This window comes from Prionailurus bengalensis, unplaced genomic scaffold (assembly GCF_016509475.1).
Source record: "Prionailurus bengalensis isolate Pbe53 unplaced genomic scaffold, Fcat_Pben_1.1_paternal_pri Un_scaffold_101, whole genome shotgun sequence".
Taxonomy (NCBI): domain Eukaryota; kingdom Metazoa; phylum Chordata; class Mammalia; order Carnivora; family Felidae; genus Prionailurus; species Prionailurus bengalensis.
In genome coordinates this window covers 65,461-84,341 of record NW_025091198.1, presented here as the reverse complement: position 1 = coordinate 84,341, position 18,881 = coordinate 65,461, and the positions used below count along the sequence as shown (strand labels likewise).

Here is an 18,881-nt window from a genome sequence, read left to right as displayed (position 1 = left end):
CTGGGGTCACCTGGCATCACAGCAAGGGCCTTGGCACACGTGGGCCGATGGCAGGTGAAGGCCAGAGGGACGTATAGGAGTGCTTTCCGGTCAGTTGGGCAGGAGGTGGTGCAGACACGCAGGACGACAGCTTGACTGGGGGCAGGCGCTGCTCCACCTCGGGGACGTCTGGGCCGCGGGGATGCGTTGCACCTGCTGGGCCCGGGAGACCCTGTCTCCACAGGGCCCGGCTAGCGGGCTTGCACTGGAGCCAGGGGCAAAGACGCCTTCCTTGGAGACCTTTTTCTCTGACCTCATTTTCCCAATGGATGGGTTCTGGCCTGGCTGACAAAGTCCACTTTTCTTTAGATAACAACCTTGGTGTGTGTGTGCGTGTTTGTTTGATTGTTTTCCTCCGTATTTCAGGCGGACGCACGTCGGCAGCATCCCAGCTTCCAGGTTCCGTCTGGCGGACAGCCCCACGGATGCCAGCAGCAGCAGCAGCAGCAGCAGCGCGGTGTTGCGGCGCCACCGGAAAGGCCGTGTGGCCCGTCTGCGACATGAGCCTTCCAAGGCAAGGACCTCCATCCTCTGGGGGCTCTCGTGGGACCCACCTGCCTGCTCCAATGTCTCCTGCCTTTTCCTCTGTCTGTGAGGCTCTTCTGGAACTAAAGGACTGATAGGCTGCTTTCTCTTTTCCCCTTCCCCCATTCTTCTTTTGCTGCCTTAGAATTTACTTTTGAGAGCTTTTGTTCTTTCTTTGTGTAAAGTAGCAATGTGGATTCAGATAGGACCTAGTGTTAAGCACAGCACAATGCAAAGTAGTAAGGGTTTGAAACGCTAACGAAGGTTAAATGAACATGTGTATTCATCCTTAAACAACAAAGAATTCACCTTTGGAGTTTAAGTACTTTTGTCCTTTGTCTCTTCAGCCGCGTATATTTTTATATATTTGTGTAAGTTTTGAGCACCTGTAGTCATGGAACAAGTTTGGTGCAGATATCGTCCCAGAGCTAGGGTGCAGCATGACTGAAAAACCCAGATGAGGGGCGCCGGGTGGCTCAGTCGGTCAAGCGTCCGACTGCTGATTTCTGCTCATGTCACGATCTCTGGGTTTGTGAGATCGAGACCCGGAGCCCCGCAGCCCCGCATGGGGCTCTGCGCTGACCGCGCCTGGAGCCTGCTTGGGATTCTCTCTCTCTCCCTCTCTCTGCTCCTCCCCCACTTGAAATAAAACAAAGAAAACAATAAATAGATAAAAAGTCAGAGGAGAGGCCTGCACCCCTATGTGTGCACAGTGTAGTGAGGGGAGACCAGCAGCGAATGGGAAGTAAAAGGTGATATGTGTGTTAGTTATCTATTTCTGTTTGACAGATGATTGACAAGTCCCTAGATGGGCACCTGTGGATAGCCCCAGAGTGCAAGGGTGGCTCTCTGGGCACTGCCCAGTGTGGCAGTGGAGAGAGAGAGACAGAACTGGCAGAGACCAAGCGGTGAGCTTGGTCTCAGTGAGCCAGGTGCTCAGGGAAAGGGAGCCCGGTGGCCTGGTCGTGCTGGGTGGGGCCAGGCAAGGTGGAGGCCGAGGACCACGGTGGTCTGGTCCAGGAGCCCTTGCGCTAAAGCCCACTCGCCAGAGTTCCAGAGTCTGTGTAGACACAGTAGGGGCAGCTTTCTGGAGGACTTGAACTCTGGTTGGGAGCAGAGACGCAGTGCTAGCTGGAAGGAGACACAGGGTAAAAGTTCTGTGGTTTGTGTTTTGTCATTTTGCTGTTTTGCCCTGGAGCGTCTGTGGTCACTCGTGGCTGGCTCGTGTTGTTTCTCCTGTATCTTCATTTGTCATTAGAGAGTGGGGTTTTGCCCCAATAGTCATAAATTGTCGTTAGCGTATCACTGTATAGTACAGGTGGATACGGGTATGATCCAGATAATAATTTGTAAACGAAGTGTTTCTTCAAAAGAGATAAGGCACTGAGCATAGACGAACGGAAGCTCGATACAGACAGCACGCTTTGCGGTGCCGACACTCGTGTTCAGGACTCCAAATCTCATGGGCTTACTGAGCACAAGTACTGCCTTCTACACTGAAACTCAGGACTCCTACAACGTGAAGCCGGCACCTGCCCCTGAGCCCGTTTTTATCACGTACCTGCCCAGGACACCCTCCTGTAACCAGCACAGTGATTTGTGAGAGGTTGTCAATCAAATTCTAGGTCAGGATTTCACATTCACGTCCAGCAGGGCATTAACAGAGTGGGTTTGTTTGGTGTTATCCAAGGTGTTGCGGGAACTTCGGCATCCCCTAGGGTGATACTGTAAAAGTGTAACTTGGTTTTCAACAAGGAGAACAGTTACAGGAAAGTTTCGAATAGGCACCTGTTAGATGTCTCTGTTCTACAAGATGCCATGTTTTAATAAGTCGTGTATGTTATAATGGAGTTTTCCATCCCTGAGTGATAATTGGTAGTGTCTCTGGTAAATGTCGAATAACCTATTACATTCAGATGTGTGGTGGAACAAAGTGCTGCTTCCAGGCGTGGTTGTTTCTAAATCTTCTCTCGATTATATCCGTCCTGTTGTTCTCTTTAAAATATGTTTGCCTCGTTTGGTCTTGGAAATTGTAGCTTCCAAGTGTGCAGTAAATCTGATTTCTCTTCCTTTCTTTGCATGCCTCTGTCAGCCTAGTGATGTAAGGAAGCATCGGAGAAAGCGAAAGTGTTTCGTAGTGCAACCTAGCTGTGTTTGTGTGTGGTGTGGGGGAGAGTGCCCGTCTCTTCACAGTGAGCACCACAGCTGGGTAAGGACGAGCGGCTGGCGTGTGCGGGGAAGTACAGGAGCCACTGGGAGCTCGAGCGCGGCGTGCGGTTTCCACGGTACCTGCGACGGCCACCAGAGCTCACCGTTGTCTCTCGTTTGTGTCTTGCTCGCTGCGCTGCGTACTTAGTTCCATGAGACATAGAAGTTTCTAGGAAGAGAAATTACTGAAGCAGAGGCATAGAGTTTCGATTTCGAGATCACCACTTTTGACAGCCGTAGCCAGCAGCATTCAGAGAGCTCTTAGGGTTCGCCACCTGGTGTGTGCAGTGGTTTAGGATCCTGTGACCTGGCCCTCACAGACATCCCCGCGAGCCACAGCTTGTGTGGTTACCCATTTCCAGATGTGCAACCAGAGCCTGAGAGCCTGGGTCCTGTGCATGAGGACACTTTGCAGGGCAAACACTGGCCACGACACCACTCTGCCACGTACCCCACCTTTGCTCGGGCGCCCTTCTCCCATTTACAGTGCCCCTCGCTGGGACAGGCCACCTCCTGTGTCCAGAGGACAATGATGTGGGTGTGCCCATTCTCACGGGGAAGCGCCGTGCCTCGGGACGGAACCCTCGACCAGAGAGTCCGCCTCATAACTGGGATGCCTTGCTCCCTGGACCGGACCCCCATCCCAGACCTTCCCAGCCATGCGCTGACAGGGCCGTGCCTCTGATACAGAGCTGGGCGGCAGCTGGGGGAGCCCCTCCACTGCACAGACGGTGTGTCCGTTCAGTTGAATTCTTGCGTTCAAGTGCCAGTTCGGTCCCTGGTTGTTTTGTGACCGGGGTGTATTCATCACCGTCTTTTTTTCCTGCTTTGGTCTCCTGGTAAGGGAGGACAGCGAAAGGTTCATGGCCCTTGGGGTGTCCACACCCTGCCCCTCGGTGCACGGTCCTCAGAGATCAGGAGCTCACATCGGCGCCGGGGCACAGAGCACGCCCTGCATTCTGCTGGCTCGTGCTGCCTTTTCTTCGGTAGCAAGACTTTCTCAAGGAACAGAGGGTCGTGTGATGAACACCCAGGCAGGACGGCCTGCTCCCGCAGCTCACTGATGGCTACTTGGAGGGCTCTTTGGAGGTTTTGGGGGATGAAGTCTAGGTGTACGGGCAGTGGGCGTCAGGTCCATGCAGACAGGGCCAGCACGGGCGTTGCACTTCCCAGCCTGGCGGGAGCCTCCCGTTTTGGTTGAGACTGAAATGGCCCATAGGCACAAGTCTGGCAGGACCCAGTGCTGGGCGGGGGCCTGTGTGTGGACTGCGCTGTGACACAGGGGAGGGTGTGCTCCCGGAACCCTCCGTCTCTGCTCACCTCATAGCCTGGTCGCTAGTGTGGCTCCCTGTCCTGTTCCCTTTTGGGTTTGTTTTCTCCATATCCTTGCTTCCACCTGGGTATGAAACCTACTTGTGTTGAGCCAGTCTGACCCTGTTTGGTTTTATGTGGATAATTTGTAGCCTGTTAAGGTAGCCTTTTGTTGTCTGATGATTGTCAGGAAATCAGGAGAGGAGGCAGGTGTTTTGGAGCTGTTGGTTAAGCTTGTGTCTTCCCTGAGCTCAGCTCCACTTGGTGCTGACCGCCATGGGTGTCCCGAGCCCCATGCAGCTTCGGAGGCCCTGGTACAAACCCAGTTGGCTGTGCCTGTCTCACCAGTCCTACACGTGTGTCTCGTGAGATCCGGCCCTGCCTCACCACCAGGACCTGTCAAGGGTCGTAACGCTGGCGGGTCCGTGGCCCCACGGTCCTTTCCAGGGCCCACAGCCACATAGCCGCAGACCCACAGCCTGTCACACAAGGAAAAATGGAGTCTGAAGGGGTTCATTTGTCGTGACGGCAGCCAAGGGACGCTGTGTCTCCACCGTGTCGAGCAGACTGTCTGTAAGCTGCAGATGAGTCCATCAGTTTGTAACATCAACCGAAATGTCCCCGAGAAGCAGAAGTCAGACCCGAGTGTGGGGTCAGGGGGTTGGGTGCCTTGTCACTTTACACACGTCCCCGTAGATTCCAGCCTTGCATCGCCACCAGAGGTGACAGTGGATTAGGCCACAAGCTCGCTCCACTTCCCCCAAACAAAGAGCTTTGGACAATCGTGCATGGGAGGGCTCCGTGCTCACCAGGGTTTGCCCTGAATGGCGTCAGGAAACAAACACCTTCCTTCTCAGCTGGCTGTGGTGTATGGTGACATGGTTTGGGTCTCCGCCTCTACCTTCTGTGGCCGGGCTCCTGGTGGTGCGAGGTCCTGGGAGGGTACACCCCTCGGTGCAGATGGGCTGGGGGTCTCAGTGGGCCCACTGCCCGGACGCGAATCCACCCTTTCGCCTGGCGTTAGGCCGATCCTAGGAAGTCGTTTTGGACGCTGCACAAAGCACAGCTCATAGCTTTTCAAATGAGTTGCTGGCTGTGATTTCAGGGCTGTGTGCTCCTCTGTCTGGGTGCACGGTGAACTCATGTCACTCTCCTCTCCACCCCACAGTTGCTGCCTTTGGAGGAAGAGTCACAAGATAGCACGGCAAGGACACGATGTGTACCGTCAGCTCCTTCTTCCCAGAGGTCCCTGAGCTTGGACAGGCTGCAGCAAGGGGCACTGCACAAGGCCAGCCACGAGGACATCAGGGACGCCACAAAGTAAGGGGCACAGGCATCGTAGGAGACATGCCTGTGCGCTGGTTTTCAGCTCTGAGAAACCTTTGATCTCTACATGGGGGAGAAAGGGTCGGAACAGCGATTCCAAAGAGAGGCCAATGAACCGAGTTTACGTGCACGTCATTCTTGGGATACCTGCCTGGGTGCCCTGGGTGTGGCCAGCAGAGCAAAAGGCAGGGGGAAAAGACCAGAGTCTTGTGATGCTGGTGGCTGTAGGGCAGCCTCGTTTGCTCAGATCCTACGCACCAGCCGTCCTGAGACCTCCCTTTTCCTCCCGGGGGATCCTGGGTGACATGCTCCCTAGGGCTCCTCCCCTGGGCCGCACTGTGCCCTGTGGGGCTGTCAGGAGCCATGCTCTCTTCCCCCCACCCCCACCAGGCAGCTCCAGCAGCCTCTCTGTTCCTCGCACCACGTCCTGGGGTGGCTCAGGTGTGCATGTCCTCCGTGCTCCCGGGTCACGGCCAGGGTGGGGTGCCGAGCGTTCTCAACCCAAGGTGCTTGGACTCCAGATATACTTGGGAGGGAGAGAGTGTCAGCTCCCAGGGCGCAGCCCTCCCTAGAAGCTGGGGGATTGTGCTTCTAATCACGTGGGGCGGTGTGTCGTGTGACGAGCACGCGTGGAAGATGCTCTCCTGTGCGTCCCCAGATCCCCAGGCTCTCGGGATGGCCCCTTGAGCAGCCTCAGCAAAACTAGCAATAGCCAGGACTCACTGACCAACGCCCCCAAGAAGAAGGGCATCACAAAATCCATCCGCTGGTTGCTCACCAGAAGACAAAAGGTCCACCCCAGCCACGCTAGCGACGAGCCTGCCTGACCAGGTTGGTGTCCCCTGCGTGTTTCCAGCGTGTGGGTGGTCTTACTGGCCTCATTCCTCTAGATCCGTGGTCTCTCTGCCTGCAGACCCCTCCCCGTGTCGGGAGACCTCACGTGGCTGTGGACACCCCCCACCTCCCATTTCATCACTCTGCTTCCCCACAGCCACTGGATTGGAGCCACTGAATTGAAAACCCTTCCCAAGGTGCCCTGGGACTCAGCAAATTGGGCGGACAAGCTGAAAAACACCAAAAACTTTAAAAAATAAGCATTGTGTTTCTTGTCACCTTGCTGAGCACTTTTCAGCTGTACCTGTTTTTAAAGCAGTAGCTGTTCGTTTGTTCAATAGACTCTATAGCTGCAAAGCAGTATTATGTCCTCCACGGACATAAAAAGGCCTCCAGGGCCTTTTGCTCCTGGAACCATGCTGGGAAAATTCGGTCCCTTAGATGTTGCCGGTGTGTTTTCTTCCACATCCTTATACTTTCTGTAATGAAAACATTAAGATTCGTGAAAGTGCCCTCTGGCTCTCACACCCACTGCTCCCAGAAATGTGTATGTCTTGTAAGTCCAGAGGTCACAAAATTGGCCAAAACATTTCACTGTGTTTCCTACGTTTCTTTTGTCATCTTCGGGAGGTACGGTTTCAGTACTTGGTCATATGAGGACAGCGTTTATTGAGTCGTTTGCCCCAGCATTTGATTCAGTTTCACAGAGTGTGTGTAGGTGACTTTCTCCGGGGCTGAGATGTTCAAATCGCTGACTTGGCTTCTGGGTTACCATAGGTATAACGCAGTGTCTGAGAGTGGATCATACTGTGGTCTCTGTGGACATGCATGGCCAGTCCCAGAAACATACGGTTGACCCTTGAACAGCCAGGGTTTGAAGATCAGGTCCACTTGTATGCAAGTTATGTGTTTCCATGCAGTAGAGTATTGTAAACGTATTTTCCCCTCTTTATGGTTTTCTTAATCACATTTACCTTGTTTTATGAAGGAATACAGCATATACACGTCACTTATAAAATATGTGTTAACCGACTGTTTCTGGTAAGGCTTCTGGGTACAGTGGGCTATGAGGAGTGAAGTTCTCAGGGAGGTGGCGGTGAGGTAGAGCCCCATAAGGCTCCACGAAAGGTGCCTAGTGTTGACAATGTCCGCCTCAGGAGAATGAGTCTCAGAGTTCTTACAGAGTTCTTACAGAGAAATGTAATCACGATCTGTAAGTGTTTTAAGCGTGTCCATGTGTTTGAACAACTGTTATTTTACCTAGTGAAAGACCTTGGAAATGAACTGGGTATATGTGTTTCCTGTACTGTGTACTTCATTTTAAATCTCTTCACAGTTGACAGAAGCAGTCTTTCACCAGAAGTAACTAGTGAATCATCTGGTGATTTTTCGATGTCTCCTAAAGGAGATGCAATATTTATTACTTTGCATGAAAGTGAGGTGTCCCGTCACAGTCTCTTCATATGCTGGGGAGTCTTTTCAGGTTTCTCTGATTTTCAACTGAGTCCACAAAGCGGGCTTTGCGATTAGAACTGAGACGTTTGTGTTGAAGTGACAAGGTGCCCAGGCTCGGGGCCAACAGTGTTGTCTGACGGGAGGAAGGTTTTCCAGAACACCCGGAGTGTGCAGCTGAAGCATAGGCTTGGGGCACAGAGCGGAGATCCTTGTCCTGCATCACAGGGTGTGGATGTGATGGAGAGAGCTTTCGGCAGCCACCGTGGCCATGGGTGTTTACTGTCGGCAGAGGTGCTGGTTTGGAGGAAGGACCCGGTGATTCGCTGGGTCCTATCGATTGGCCTTAAAGAGGAGGCCAACAATCGCGTAGACGGTGGCGTTCACGGCACGTTGATGGCCTTAGACGGGACCTTCGATGTCACCGCCCTGGCGCTTCTGGTGCAGATCCCGACCCAGAACACACAGGTGACACCGGGCCGTCTGCACCCGCCCACTGCTCTCCTGCTGGAGACCCCGCAACCTGTATTGGAGCAAGGCAGCGCGTAGCTTCACCGCACAGCTAGTCCTCTCTCCCCAAACCCGGTCTGTTTTGCGCGGCACGGAGTCCTCGGTGCTGCCTCCTCCTGCCTGAGCTCTGCCTGTCCCTTCCCCTCACAGGCTCGGGAGACTGGCGTGCGTTTAGCTCTTATGTGGAGAGAGAAACACTCTTGCTTCGTGTGCCACGTGGAAGTTTCATGGCTTCTGTTTCTGATTTCCCTGTGGAATTCTGTTTGACTCATGGGCTCAGTGGAGAATCAGGAATCTTTTGATCCTTCTACAGAACACTGTACACCTTTGGGAATGCCCTCAGTGTCCCCACTGCAAACCCCCCTCCACGGCACCCTTGTCTAATTTCCCGGAGAGCATGGACCCCTCTCCCCAAAGGCCCATTCCTGTGGGCTTCCTGGGGGGCTCAGATGATTCGGCGCTCGACCCTTGCTTTGGGCTCAGGTCATGATCTCCTAGTTGGTGGCGTCGAGCCCCAAGTCGGGCTCCGTGCCGACAACTTGGAGTCTGCTTGGGATTCTCTCTCTCCATCTCTCTCTGCCCCTCCCCTGCTCATGCTGTCTCTCTGCCTCTCAAAGATAAGTAAATCAAGCCCATTAATGGACTCCACATTAACATCTCTGATTGAAAATACACTATTAGGATTCAATGGGTATTGTTTTGAGTTTGAAGTCTTGGTTTCGACGCTATTGCAATATGTTGTCATCCTTTAGATTGACATAACTTTTGGGGTGTTGGCTCGTGACTTCAGCCTCGTACTATCTTGGAATGGGAGTTGAACCACCTTTTGGTCATGGGGACTGACCAAAGGGTTGGTGAAATAAGTTTTCAGCCTAATGATCTCTAAATTTGCGTTAACTGTTAAGTATTATATTTGGGCATGCCTGGCTGGCTGAGTCAGAGGACAGCGTGACTCATAATCTCTGGGTTGTGACTTTGAGCCCTGTGTTGGGGGTAGAGATTTCCTAAAAGTAAAATCAAAAAAAAAAAAAAACAGGAACGTAGATTATTATGTTTGTAGGAATCATGTACCAGACTACTCTTCCAAATGCGGAGATAATTTTACCTTACAAGTTAAGCTTAGCTCTTAATTTATTAGCAAATGAGCTTCGGGGCGCCTGTGTGGCTCAGTTGGTTAAGTGTCTGACTTTGGCTCAGGTCATGATCACACTGCTTGTGAGTCTGAGGCCAGCATTGGGCTGGCTGCTGTCTGCGTGGAGCCTGCTTTGGGTCCCCTGTCACCCTTTCTATCTGCCCCTATCTCACTCACACACAATCGTTCTCTCTCTCTCTCTCTCCCTCTCTCTCTGAAAATCTAACAAACAGGGGTGCCTGGTAGCTCAATCATTTAAGCATCTGAGTCTTGCTTTCAGCGCAGGTCATGATCTCACACTTCGTGAGTTTGGGCCTCCCGTTGGGCTCAGCGGTGACAATGGGGATTCTGCTTGGGATTCTCTCTCTCCCTAGCCCTCTGCCCTTCCACAACTCATACTGTTTGTGTCTCTTTCAAAACTACATAAATGTACCTGCAAAAACGTAAAAAACACCCAAACCAACGAGCTATTGAGAAACCAATATTTTACCAGAGGTGAGGAGTTTGGTTTCTTTCCTTTTGGTATTTGACTTTTGATAGTCTTGAGAAATATTTTTCACATCATAACACATTGACGGCAGCCTGGCAATAGAGCCTGTAAGTTGCCTTTGGGGGCGGCTGGAGGTCTCTCTGCAGTCCAGGGCCCTGTGCTCTGGGGGAAGGTTACAGTCGTTTATTTAAAAAGACACGAAGTGTTGATTTCTCCTTATACAACACCAGGACTGATTTACTCCCACACCACTACTTAAGACTGTCTTCGTTGCCATAAGAACACTCGAGTGTGACGAGAATAGGACACGTGAAAGGGTGCGGTGGGACTGTCCTAGCGTGTAGCACTGTCCGCAGCTTAAAGACTGTTTTGAAAACAAAAAGGTAGTATCTTCTATAGCAGGAAGGTGATTTCACAAAGACAGTGCGGCAGGTCCAGTCAGCCCAGGACTGTCCTGACTTGTGCCCGGTCAGGGTCCTGGCACAAATATGGCCCTGCCTCCTTTACCGCCTGGGGCAGCCGTCTGGGCAGGGGGCCCCCAATGGCTGTCAGGAATGGGGGTAAACAGCTGTAAACAAACTTGCAGAGTGAGGTCATTTTAAAGGGCTGGTAACCTTACTATATATTTTTGGTTTTCATTTCACAATGTGTCCTGTAATTTCCCAGGATGATGATAGAAGCTTCAGGAGGGCACCTTCTTAGAGATAGCAATGTAGATCAAGACACTGTTGACTTACCTGCTGGGTCAGCAGAGACTCTCCCTGCAGGCTTCTGGGTCACTTCCTCTCTGTCCTCTATGCAGCCAGAGAAGATGCTGCTGGTCTGTATGTGACGTGCTGCTCTGCCCCAGCCTCTTGGCGGAGGTATGGGAGGCTCTTGGGTTGGAATGTGAACACTGATGGAGAATGGCCGACTTAATATGTAACAAGGCGTTCAGATGCTATGGCATGCTCAGGCTCAAATGATCTAAGGTTACTCCTCACTTCTGCTTATCAAAGGTTCACAGTGAAAGAGATTTTTTTAACTTTTCTATCTGATGGAATATTAGCGTATTCTCTCAACTACTACAACTAGGCATCGTGGGTGTCCTCAGAGCGTTGGACCAGCCTCAGAGCGACACTTGCAGAGCTACGTATGTGATGGGCAGCCCTGGCCCCTCTTTCACAAGATGGCAGATGGACACGGCGAAAGTGTTTTCATGGCCTCTACTGCCCCATTGCTATTTGAGAGTGAACTCCCGGGGACTCCCCCGGCTGCTTGCGGGTGGAGAGAACCCCACTCAGAAGTGCCCCGGGAGCCCTCAGTGGTTGCTGCTGTGGTTTGGAATGTGTGTGGCTGTATTTGTGCCCTCATGTGCTATTTCAAGACTAACCGCATGCTGCATTTGCACGCTGCCCCTTGTGTTGCTTGGAGCAGGCATAGTATCTGCACCACAGAGGCTAGATTCAGGCAGTCATGTCTTAATCCTGCCGACGCCTCCTGTTGGTGAGTAGAGGGCACCGTCCATGCAGGCCACAGTCGGACACCCCATGTCCTGTCTGCGCAATGTCCATGTGAGCCAGGACAGCCGCAGCAGGCTCACTTAGGGACTTCAGAAATACACAGACACGCAGATGCACATAGACAGACTCACACACACATACACATACACGCACACACACACACACACATGCACACACACACACACACACACACAGACACATGAGCTTCTCTACACCTGCTAAGAGGATTCTGGTGTTTGTGTGCTTACACTTAAGAGGTTGGTGTGTTCTCAGTTTTTCCGGAGAAAACTGTATTTCCACTCTTTTCGTAAAAAAAGAAGTTTGGCTTCAGTGTCTGCTAATGTCTTTTGTGGTAGGGAGGCAGGATTGCTGTCGAAGCAGTAGGAGATTTTCCAGGTCTGAGCTGACCTTCCCGGTCGTTCGGGAGCAAGTGGCACTGGCCTTTGCCTGGTCTGGTGGAGCTCCTAGGTCAGCAGGCCCTGGCTGGCTTGTTTTACGCACACCTTCTTGAATGAACCAGGCCCAAGAGGATTCTAGTCCTCACGTGAGTGACGCTGGTGGCCTCTCAGTTGAGAGATTAGCTTTTAAAAGTGGAAGCACATTGCCCTCTGAGGGGCTGAGTTTGAACTTGGAGATTTCGGGTGTGGGCCCCGGAGCCCAGCCCTCTTCTCCCTGATCTGAGGGCCTCGGGGGTGGGCTTTGTTCTCCTCTCATTCTGTTTTCCTGTCTCAGCCACAGTGTTTGATTGTTGGGAGCTCCTGGCTGGAGGCCAGGTGGAGCCTATGACACTTGAACTTAGGGTAGTGAGTTTGAGCCCCATTTTGGAGTGGAGATTACTTAAAATCCTGAAAAAAAAAAGAATAGTTGATTGATTCCTTCATCTTGTTTTTTTTTTTTTAATTTGGTAACTTTCAGTCTTAAGCCAGTATGAACTCAATCGAATAATTCTCATTGGTAATGCAAAATGCTTCATATGTTCTCTAGATTCTCAAATCTCTTCAGCCAGGAAGGTCTTTGGGGAGGGGGGGCACGCGCTAGGCCCCACCTGGGGCCCTGGAAGGTGCTTTTCGGGCTGATGTCTTAAGACTGATTCTTTCCTTTATCTTGCAGTTTACCCACACTGCTTCTCCCGATGGTCTTGCAGCACGCAGAGCCCAGCAGCGACTACATTTGAAACTTCAACCAGATCTTTCATCTGTTAATCCTTGTTATATGGACGCTGAGATATTTTATTACAGTATTTAATTACTGAAAAATTCGTGAATAGCATCGAGAAACTCATTTAGCATTTAATGTTTCGTACATTTCTGTAACTTTGTCACTCCCTATAGATAGTTCGTTACTTTCATGTATATCCGGGCTATAAATATCCTTTGGAATCAATTGATGTTGTTATATCTCAGTTTAGTCTTTCAAGTGTATGTACTCTCATGGTTGTATGTATAAATCCTACGACAAATACAGGGCTTTTATAACCTGTGCACGTGTTGTAATCATCATTGTTTAATTGTTTGTTAAGAAACCCTGACAGAGAAAAGGATTTTACCACGTTTGCAAAATCACCGTGACACAGCCTGCATTATCCTTTACGAATGTCCCTTAGCTCTACACCCATGGTTTTGATATAATCAGACTTAATTTGCAGCAATTGTCATTGTATTTTAATGACTCACCTTAACTACACTTTTTCTAGCAAGAAATGCTTTCTTCTGCAGTGTGAACAGAGTAAAAATATCTGGTGTTAACTATCAGCTAAAGAAACTTGGAGTGGAAAGCTGATGGAAACACTGTGAAAATCTCCCAGGCCGGTATGCTGTTTCTGAGCCTGGTCCCTGGGGGCCTGGGCAGTTTGCCTGGAGTGACCCGCACAACCTGGGAGCTGAGGCCCCAGAAAGCCTGGGTGGGGCAACCTGGCCACCTCTTCCCCGAAACCCTGCCCGCCCCCTTCTCCCCCCCAACCCGAACCTTAGACCCCTGGCAGCAGAACTCTCAGAGGACCAATCAGGGTGCACTGGTCTCCCACCTCGGGCCAGGGTGCTGGGTGCTCAGTACAGAGCAAGATGCAAGATCCTGGAAACAATGTAGAGCAACTCTAATAAAGGCCTTATTGTTCTTTCGGAAATCAGCTGTTTAGATTTGTTTGTTAACAAGTTTAAGGAATGGACCTCATTCTCCATTTGTAGATTTTATTTAATTTTTTTATGTTGCTTTATTATTGAAAGACAGAGAGAGAGACAGAGCATGAGCATGGATGCTGCAGAGACAGGAGAAGACAGAGAATCCGAAGCAGGCTCCAGGCTCCGAGCTGTCTGTCAGCACGGGGCCCGACGTGGGGCTCGAACTCACAAACTGTGAGATCATGACCTGAGCTGAAGTCGGACGCTTAAGTGACTGAGCCACCCAGGCGCCCCATCTCCATGTGTAGATTTTGAGGAGACAGCCATTTCAGGTTATCCAAGTAGCCAACGTAACTTATAATTTTGAGGTGGCATATAAAAAAGCCACCCAGGAATGTGCTCAGATCATGGTGCCTTATTTCTTATGCAGCTGGTACAGAGATAGAAACGACATGTCTCTTTACATTGGACGTTTGACAGTTTCCCTGTGTCTTTCTATTAATCTTTTGTGAACTTCCTGATTGTATGACAGAGTAGGTACCGTCTACTTTGAACTATTTTTATCACGGAATTATTTGCTGGCTTTCAAGGCAGTAGTGGAGCGTTTCCCACTGCCAATAAAGACTAGTGAGAATAAGCTGCCATTGACTTGAGAAGTGGCTGCCGTGGATTTCTCTGGTGCACGGGGCCATGAAGGCACTTGTGCCACGTGGAAGTAGTAGTGTGGAAACCAGCTGATAGAATACCACAGCTGGAAGTGGAAGTTCAGGACAGGGGTGTCCTCCACAGGAGGGCCAAGTGCCCAGACCCTAGGGTGGCGGCCCCGGAATCAGTGCAGCCGGGGGCCCAGGCAATAGGCCAACAGGGCAGGGCGACTCTTCCACGGTCAGGGCCAGCTGAGGCTGCTCTTCCTCCAGGACCCCAGGAGACTGGAGTGTGTGCGTGTGCGCATGTGTGTACAGGCGCGTGCTTTCCACCCAGTCTCCACTCCTCTTCCATCCTGTGTGTGGGCTTTCCTGTCCTGCTGCTGTCCTCTCAAGGTCCCAAGAAGTGCCCAGGGCTGCATCCTTCCCCATCGTCTCAGCCCCTGGCACCCACTAGGCTGCTTCTCCCGAAGCTCAGACCCAGTGCTGAGTCTTACACCAGCCGGTGTGGCAGGCGGGAGGGTCTGCCCGCACCGGGGGCTGGCAGCCACCACCAGGCCAACTCATGAGGCTCTGGCACAAGATCCCTGTCGCTCAGGCGACTCTGGGACGGTTCCTTCCCTCCCCGCCACGGTGAGCACATGGCCATCGGGTTGGCGGATGGACACCGTGACCCGTGGTCCGTGTGTGGTGGGCACAGCTGACGATCACTGGGTTTCATCTTCCTGGACTGTCTCTCCTGCCAGGACTGATCGGCTACTCCTCTGAATGCTGCGTTCCCTTTTTGTGGAGTAATCCTTCCCATCTTTCTTCCGTTAGGGCGTAGTTAGCTTGTTGTCTTCCTGTTCAGAATCTGTGCTGGCTGATTTCTTATTTTTTTTTTTTTCTGCACTTCCTAGTCCTTAGTGTTAAATGTGAGATTTGGAACAACAGAGTGCTTCCTTGCTTTTTACATGTAACAATCTGCTCTTCCCCACCAAAGCTGGGCAAGCCTTAGGCATCTGAAAGTCTCTGGAAACAGATCAATTCACCACAGGTACATTAAGTTGCAGATGTTTTATTAAAACTTGATTTGGTGGTTCCACTTGTGCCTAAAAAACAAATGTCAGTTGAGAAACAGACCCAGCGCCGAGCAGATGTCGAGAGCTTTCGCCTCTCTGAGAACACTCCTTAGCCATACTTGGTTGTGCTCACTCCACACTGAACGTCCGAGGCTTGCAGGCCTTTCCACAGTCCCACCAGGTCCCACCGAAGACCCTTGACTCCCCCGTTGCTAGAGACTCCTACCGGAGGTCACTAAACCCTCATCACTGCTGCCCTTCAGGTCCTGTCTCCAGTGTCCCATCGTGTGATCTGAAGGTAATCGTGGCTTCACGTGTTCTTCCTCGCCTATTGCTAGCTGAGCGCTCAGCCCCCCCCAGAAGGGTGCTCCGTGGTCCGGGGAGTGATCTGTCCCCATGTCCTCTGCAGAGGGGCAGCAGGCACATGCGCAAGTGGGGTTGTTTCCTCCTTCTTGCCGATATGGCTTCACTTGATGGTGTTTCTCAAGATCTCCGAACTCTGCTCTCTCTTACCTTCCTGTCGCTTGACTCCTCAGTGGGAACAAGTGGCCCGGATTCTGCTGTTTCTTGTCCTTGTCTTCCTGTTGCACCTTTTGCAGTCCTGCCTCGAGGCCAGCGCTGTGTCTTCAGCCACCGTTGCTTGGGCAGAAACTGGTGGGGGGCGGGGAGGCTGCGGCCTGCCAGCCTCGCTGCTTGCTGCCCACTGTCCTGTCCTCCCTCAGTGTATCTTACCTGCCGCCTCTCGTAAGAACATCCGTCCTTGCACCTCCCCTCCCGAGGACCGCAGGGTGGTGTCAAGGTCCTCCGCTTAGCTGCACCTACAAAGATCCCTTTCCCAAATAAAGTCACATGCACAGGTTCCAGAGATTTGGACATAGATGTGCCTGCAGGGGGCCCACTGCTCACCCCACCTCCTCAGTCCACCTGTTTCTGGAGAAGGCCTGCCTTGCCTGGTCCTGTCCCAGAGCCATCAGGGTGGGGAGGGCGAGCCCCACCCTCCCAAGGGAAGAGGACTCTCGGGTCACAGGAAGGGCCCTGGACTGTCCAGGAAGACAGCAGAAGACAGTGGACAATGGTCAAGAGGACCTCTGGCATGCATCGGGATTACTTCCAGTTGATCTTCTCACTCGAGTGTGCCGAGCCTCTCCTGGCCACGAATGTGTGTGTGTGGGGGGGGGGGCTCTGCGTTGGTAGAAGACACTTTCAGGGACTACTGAGACAGAAAGCACTCTGGACAGGTACTAAGATGTGCGGGGGAGACAGTGATGCAAGAGAAAACCATCCTGCCCACACGTGAGAGGAAGCAGCATCAGGCCTGGATGCCAGGATGCCAGCCAGGCTGGGCTGTGGTGAGGGCCAGGTGCAGGGAGGCCTGTGTCCCACTGTGCCGCCTCCAAGGCCTCCGTCCGCTGTGAGCCATGGGCATGGTGGCCGCCCACAGGGTTTCGGGGACACGTACCGGGACACATCCAGCAGTTAGAGGGTACGTCGGCCTCTCCTGCGCAACCGGCGGCCACCGTCCCACTGGCTTGGAGTGTCTTCGGTGCATCCGGCCAGCCATCCTCAGAGGAGGCCAACAGAACCTTTCTCCCCTGGCGCTGGGGGGCGGCCCACAGCTTACACTCCAGGCCTCAGTGCCATGGCTCTGGTTTTCAGGCCACGATGCTCTAAGAAAATTAAGTAAAAGCTATTTTTAAACTTATAATGAGAATAAAATAATGGAAATTGCTTTAAAAATTCTTAACTAGGGGTGCCGGTGTGGCTCAGTTGGTTGAGCGTCTGCCTCTTGATCTCTTCTCAGGTCATAGTCTCACGGTTTGTGGGGTTTGAGCATGCCATCGGCCTCTACGCTGACAGCACGGACCCTGCTTGGCATTCTCTCTCTCCCCTCCCCCGCTCACACAAGTGCTTGCTCTCAAAATGAACGTAAAAAATAGAAAATTAACAAAATATTTAACTTGTAATTAAAGCACTGACTGAGGGATTGTCACATTGCACAAATAGAGGGTTGAGGGTGTCTTAGTCTCCAACACCTTATTTTCTTTTCCATTTATGTTACCTTTTAAATTTTGTAAAAATTGTATTCATTTTGAGAGGGACAGAGAGAGAGAGGAGGAGGGGCAGAGGAGAGGGAGAGAGAATCCCAAGCAGGTTCCTCACTGTCAGCACAAACCCGACATGGGACACAATTCTCACCAACAAAAAGATCATGATGTGAGCTGAAATCAGAGTCGCATGCTAAACAGACTGAGCCACGCAGGTGCGCCTAATTTCGATTTATTTTTTAAAGATTTTAAATAACGTCTGCACAGACCCATGACCCTCCTACAAGAGTTGTATACTCCCCTGAGTGGCAGCTGAGTGACCCTGGTATTTTCAAATGTTTTAATGTTTGTTTATTTTTGAGAGGGAGAGAGAGACACACACACAGAATGCTACTGGGGGAGGGGCAGAGATACAGGGAGACATAGAATCCAAAACAGGCTCCATGCTCTGGGCTGTCAGTATAGAGCCTGACGCAGGGCTTGAACTCATCAATGATAAGATCATGACCTGAACCGAAGTTGGACACTCAACTAGCTGAGCCACCCAGGGGCCCCCGTTTTTAACATTTTGCCCAAAGTGCCACCACACTCATTATTTCAAGAGAAACTGTGGCTGCCCCCACCTTGGTTTTTACTCCCCTCCCTACCCCATGTGATACTATTCTAACCGTTCCTCCCCTTGCTTCCCTACAAACTCATTTGTGGCCAGTGTGAGCCCTGGCAAATCCATTTCAGATTTACCCGGTGGCATCTAGGTAATAAAGCGATATGTATCGCTCAGCCACGTGGATTGCAAGGAGGACAACACAAAGGGCTCACGGTGCCACCGTATGTCCCAGTATTTACACGTGCACTCACCCACCGTCTGGGAACTCGACGCCCTGGGTTAGGTCAGGGTATGCATCAATGATTAAGTGACCATGTGGTTTGATACTGGTGGAAGATGGGTGATGCATTCGTGAGGGTTTACTGTACACCTTCCTTTGGCATTTGTGCAGAAGTTTCTAGAATAGAAAACGTTAGTGGTTGTTTAGGGATCCCCTCCGTGCGATAGATGGTCTCAGCCTGGAATGACTGCTCCCTGGCCCTCACTTTGGAACGTAAAGTAGCCCGGGTTCGAACTTTGAGCTGCACTGGCAGTGGAGACATGTCTCCTCTCACAAATCAGCATGCAAGTGCTACATGTCACGATTCCATCTTGACCCTGCTTTCACATTTTGATTCGTGTGACATCACGATGTGTCCTACAAGCAGTGACATCGTAGACTTGCTGAGAGGTGGCCTATGATGACATCAAAGTCGCGATGGGAGGTAGGTGCTTCACTACAACTCCCTTTGAGAGGTGGAGTCTAAGGCCTCCCTTTGAGCCTGGGCTGGGCTCAGTGACGTGCTTGTCGAAATGGATGTGTGGATGGGATGCCGGGGACCCTGTGGTTCTTGTGTGTGACAGAGTGGCTCGTGGATATAAGTGGCATATGCTTGAGACTGGCTTGTTTCTAGGGAAAGAGGGCACTTTATTTCTCTGCTCTGTAATGTCTCACCGTGGGGTGCCTGTCGAGGCTGCTGTATCATTTCTGGGAGTTGGTGGGGAGTCGGTGGCTTGACGGATTGGTGTCTTGATCTCTGGGCAGTAACCATTACTGTTCATTAGAATTGCAGCCGGCTTCTCCCTTTGCTCCCGAATC

The 18,881-nt window shown here is 51.7% G+C and overlaps 1 protein-coding gene across 4 annotated transcripts in view; it reads left to right on the top strand.

Annotated features, from left to right (window-relative positions):
• The window catches only part of LOC122478600 (liprin-alpha-1-like), a 41,300-nt gene that overhangs the window by 6,204 nt on the left and 16,215 nt on the right, over nucleotides 1-18,881 (top strand). Inside the window, exons 3-6 of one of the 4 annotated variants that reach the window (XM_043572143.1) lie at nucleotides 406-553; nucleotides 5,252-5,403; nucleotides 6,068-6,240; nucleotides 12,440-12,810. In XM_043572143.1, coding sequence (XP_043428078.1) covers nucleotides 406-553; nucleotides 5,252-5,403; nucleotides 6,068-6,236 — 469 coding nt within the window. In that variant the 3' untranslated portion in view covers nucleotides 6,237-6,240; nucleotides 12,440-12,810. Of the gene's footprint in view, nucleotides 1-405; nucleotides 554-5,251; nucleotides 5,404-6,067; nucleotides 6,241-7,923; nucleotides 8,038-12,439; nucleotides 12,811-18,881 lie in introns of those variants that run through there. The other 3 variants (XM_043572144.1, XM_043572142.1, XM_043572145.1) reach the window with 3 other exon arrangements.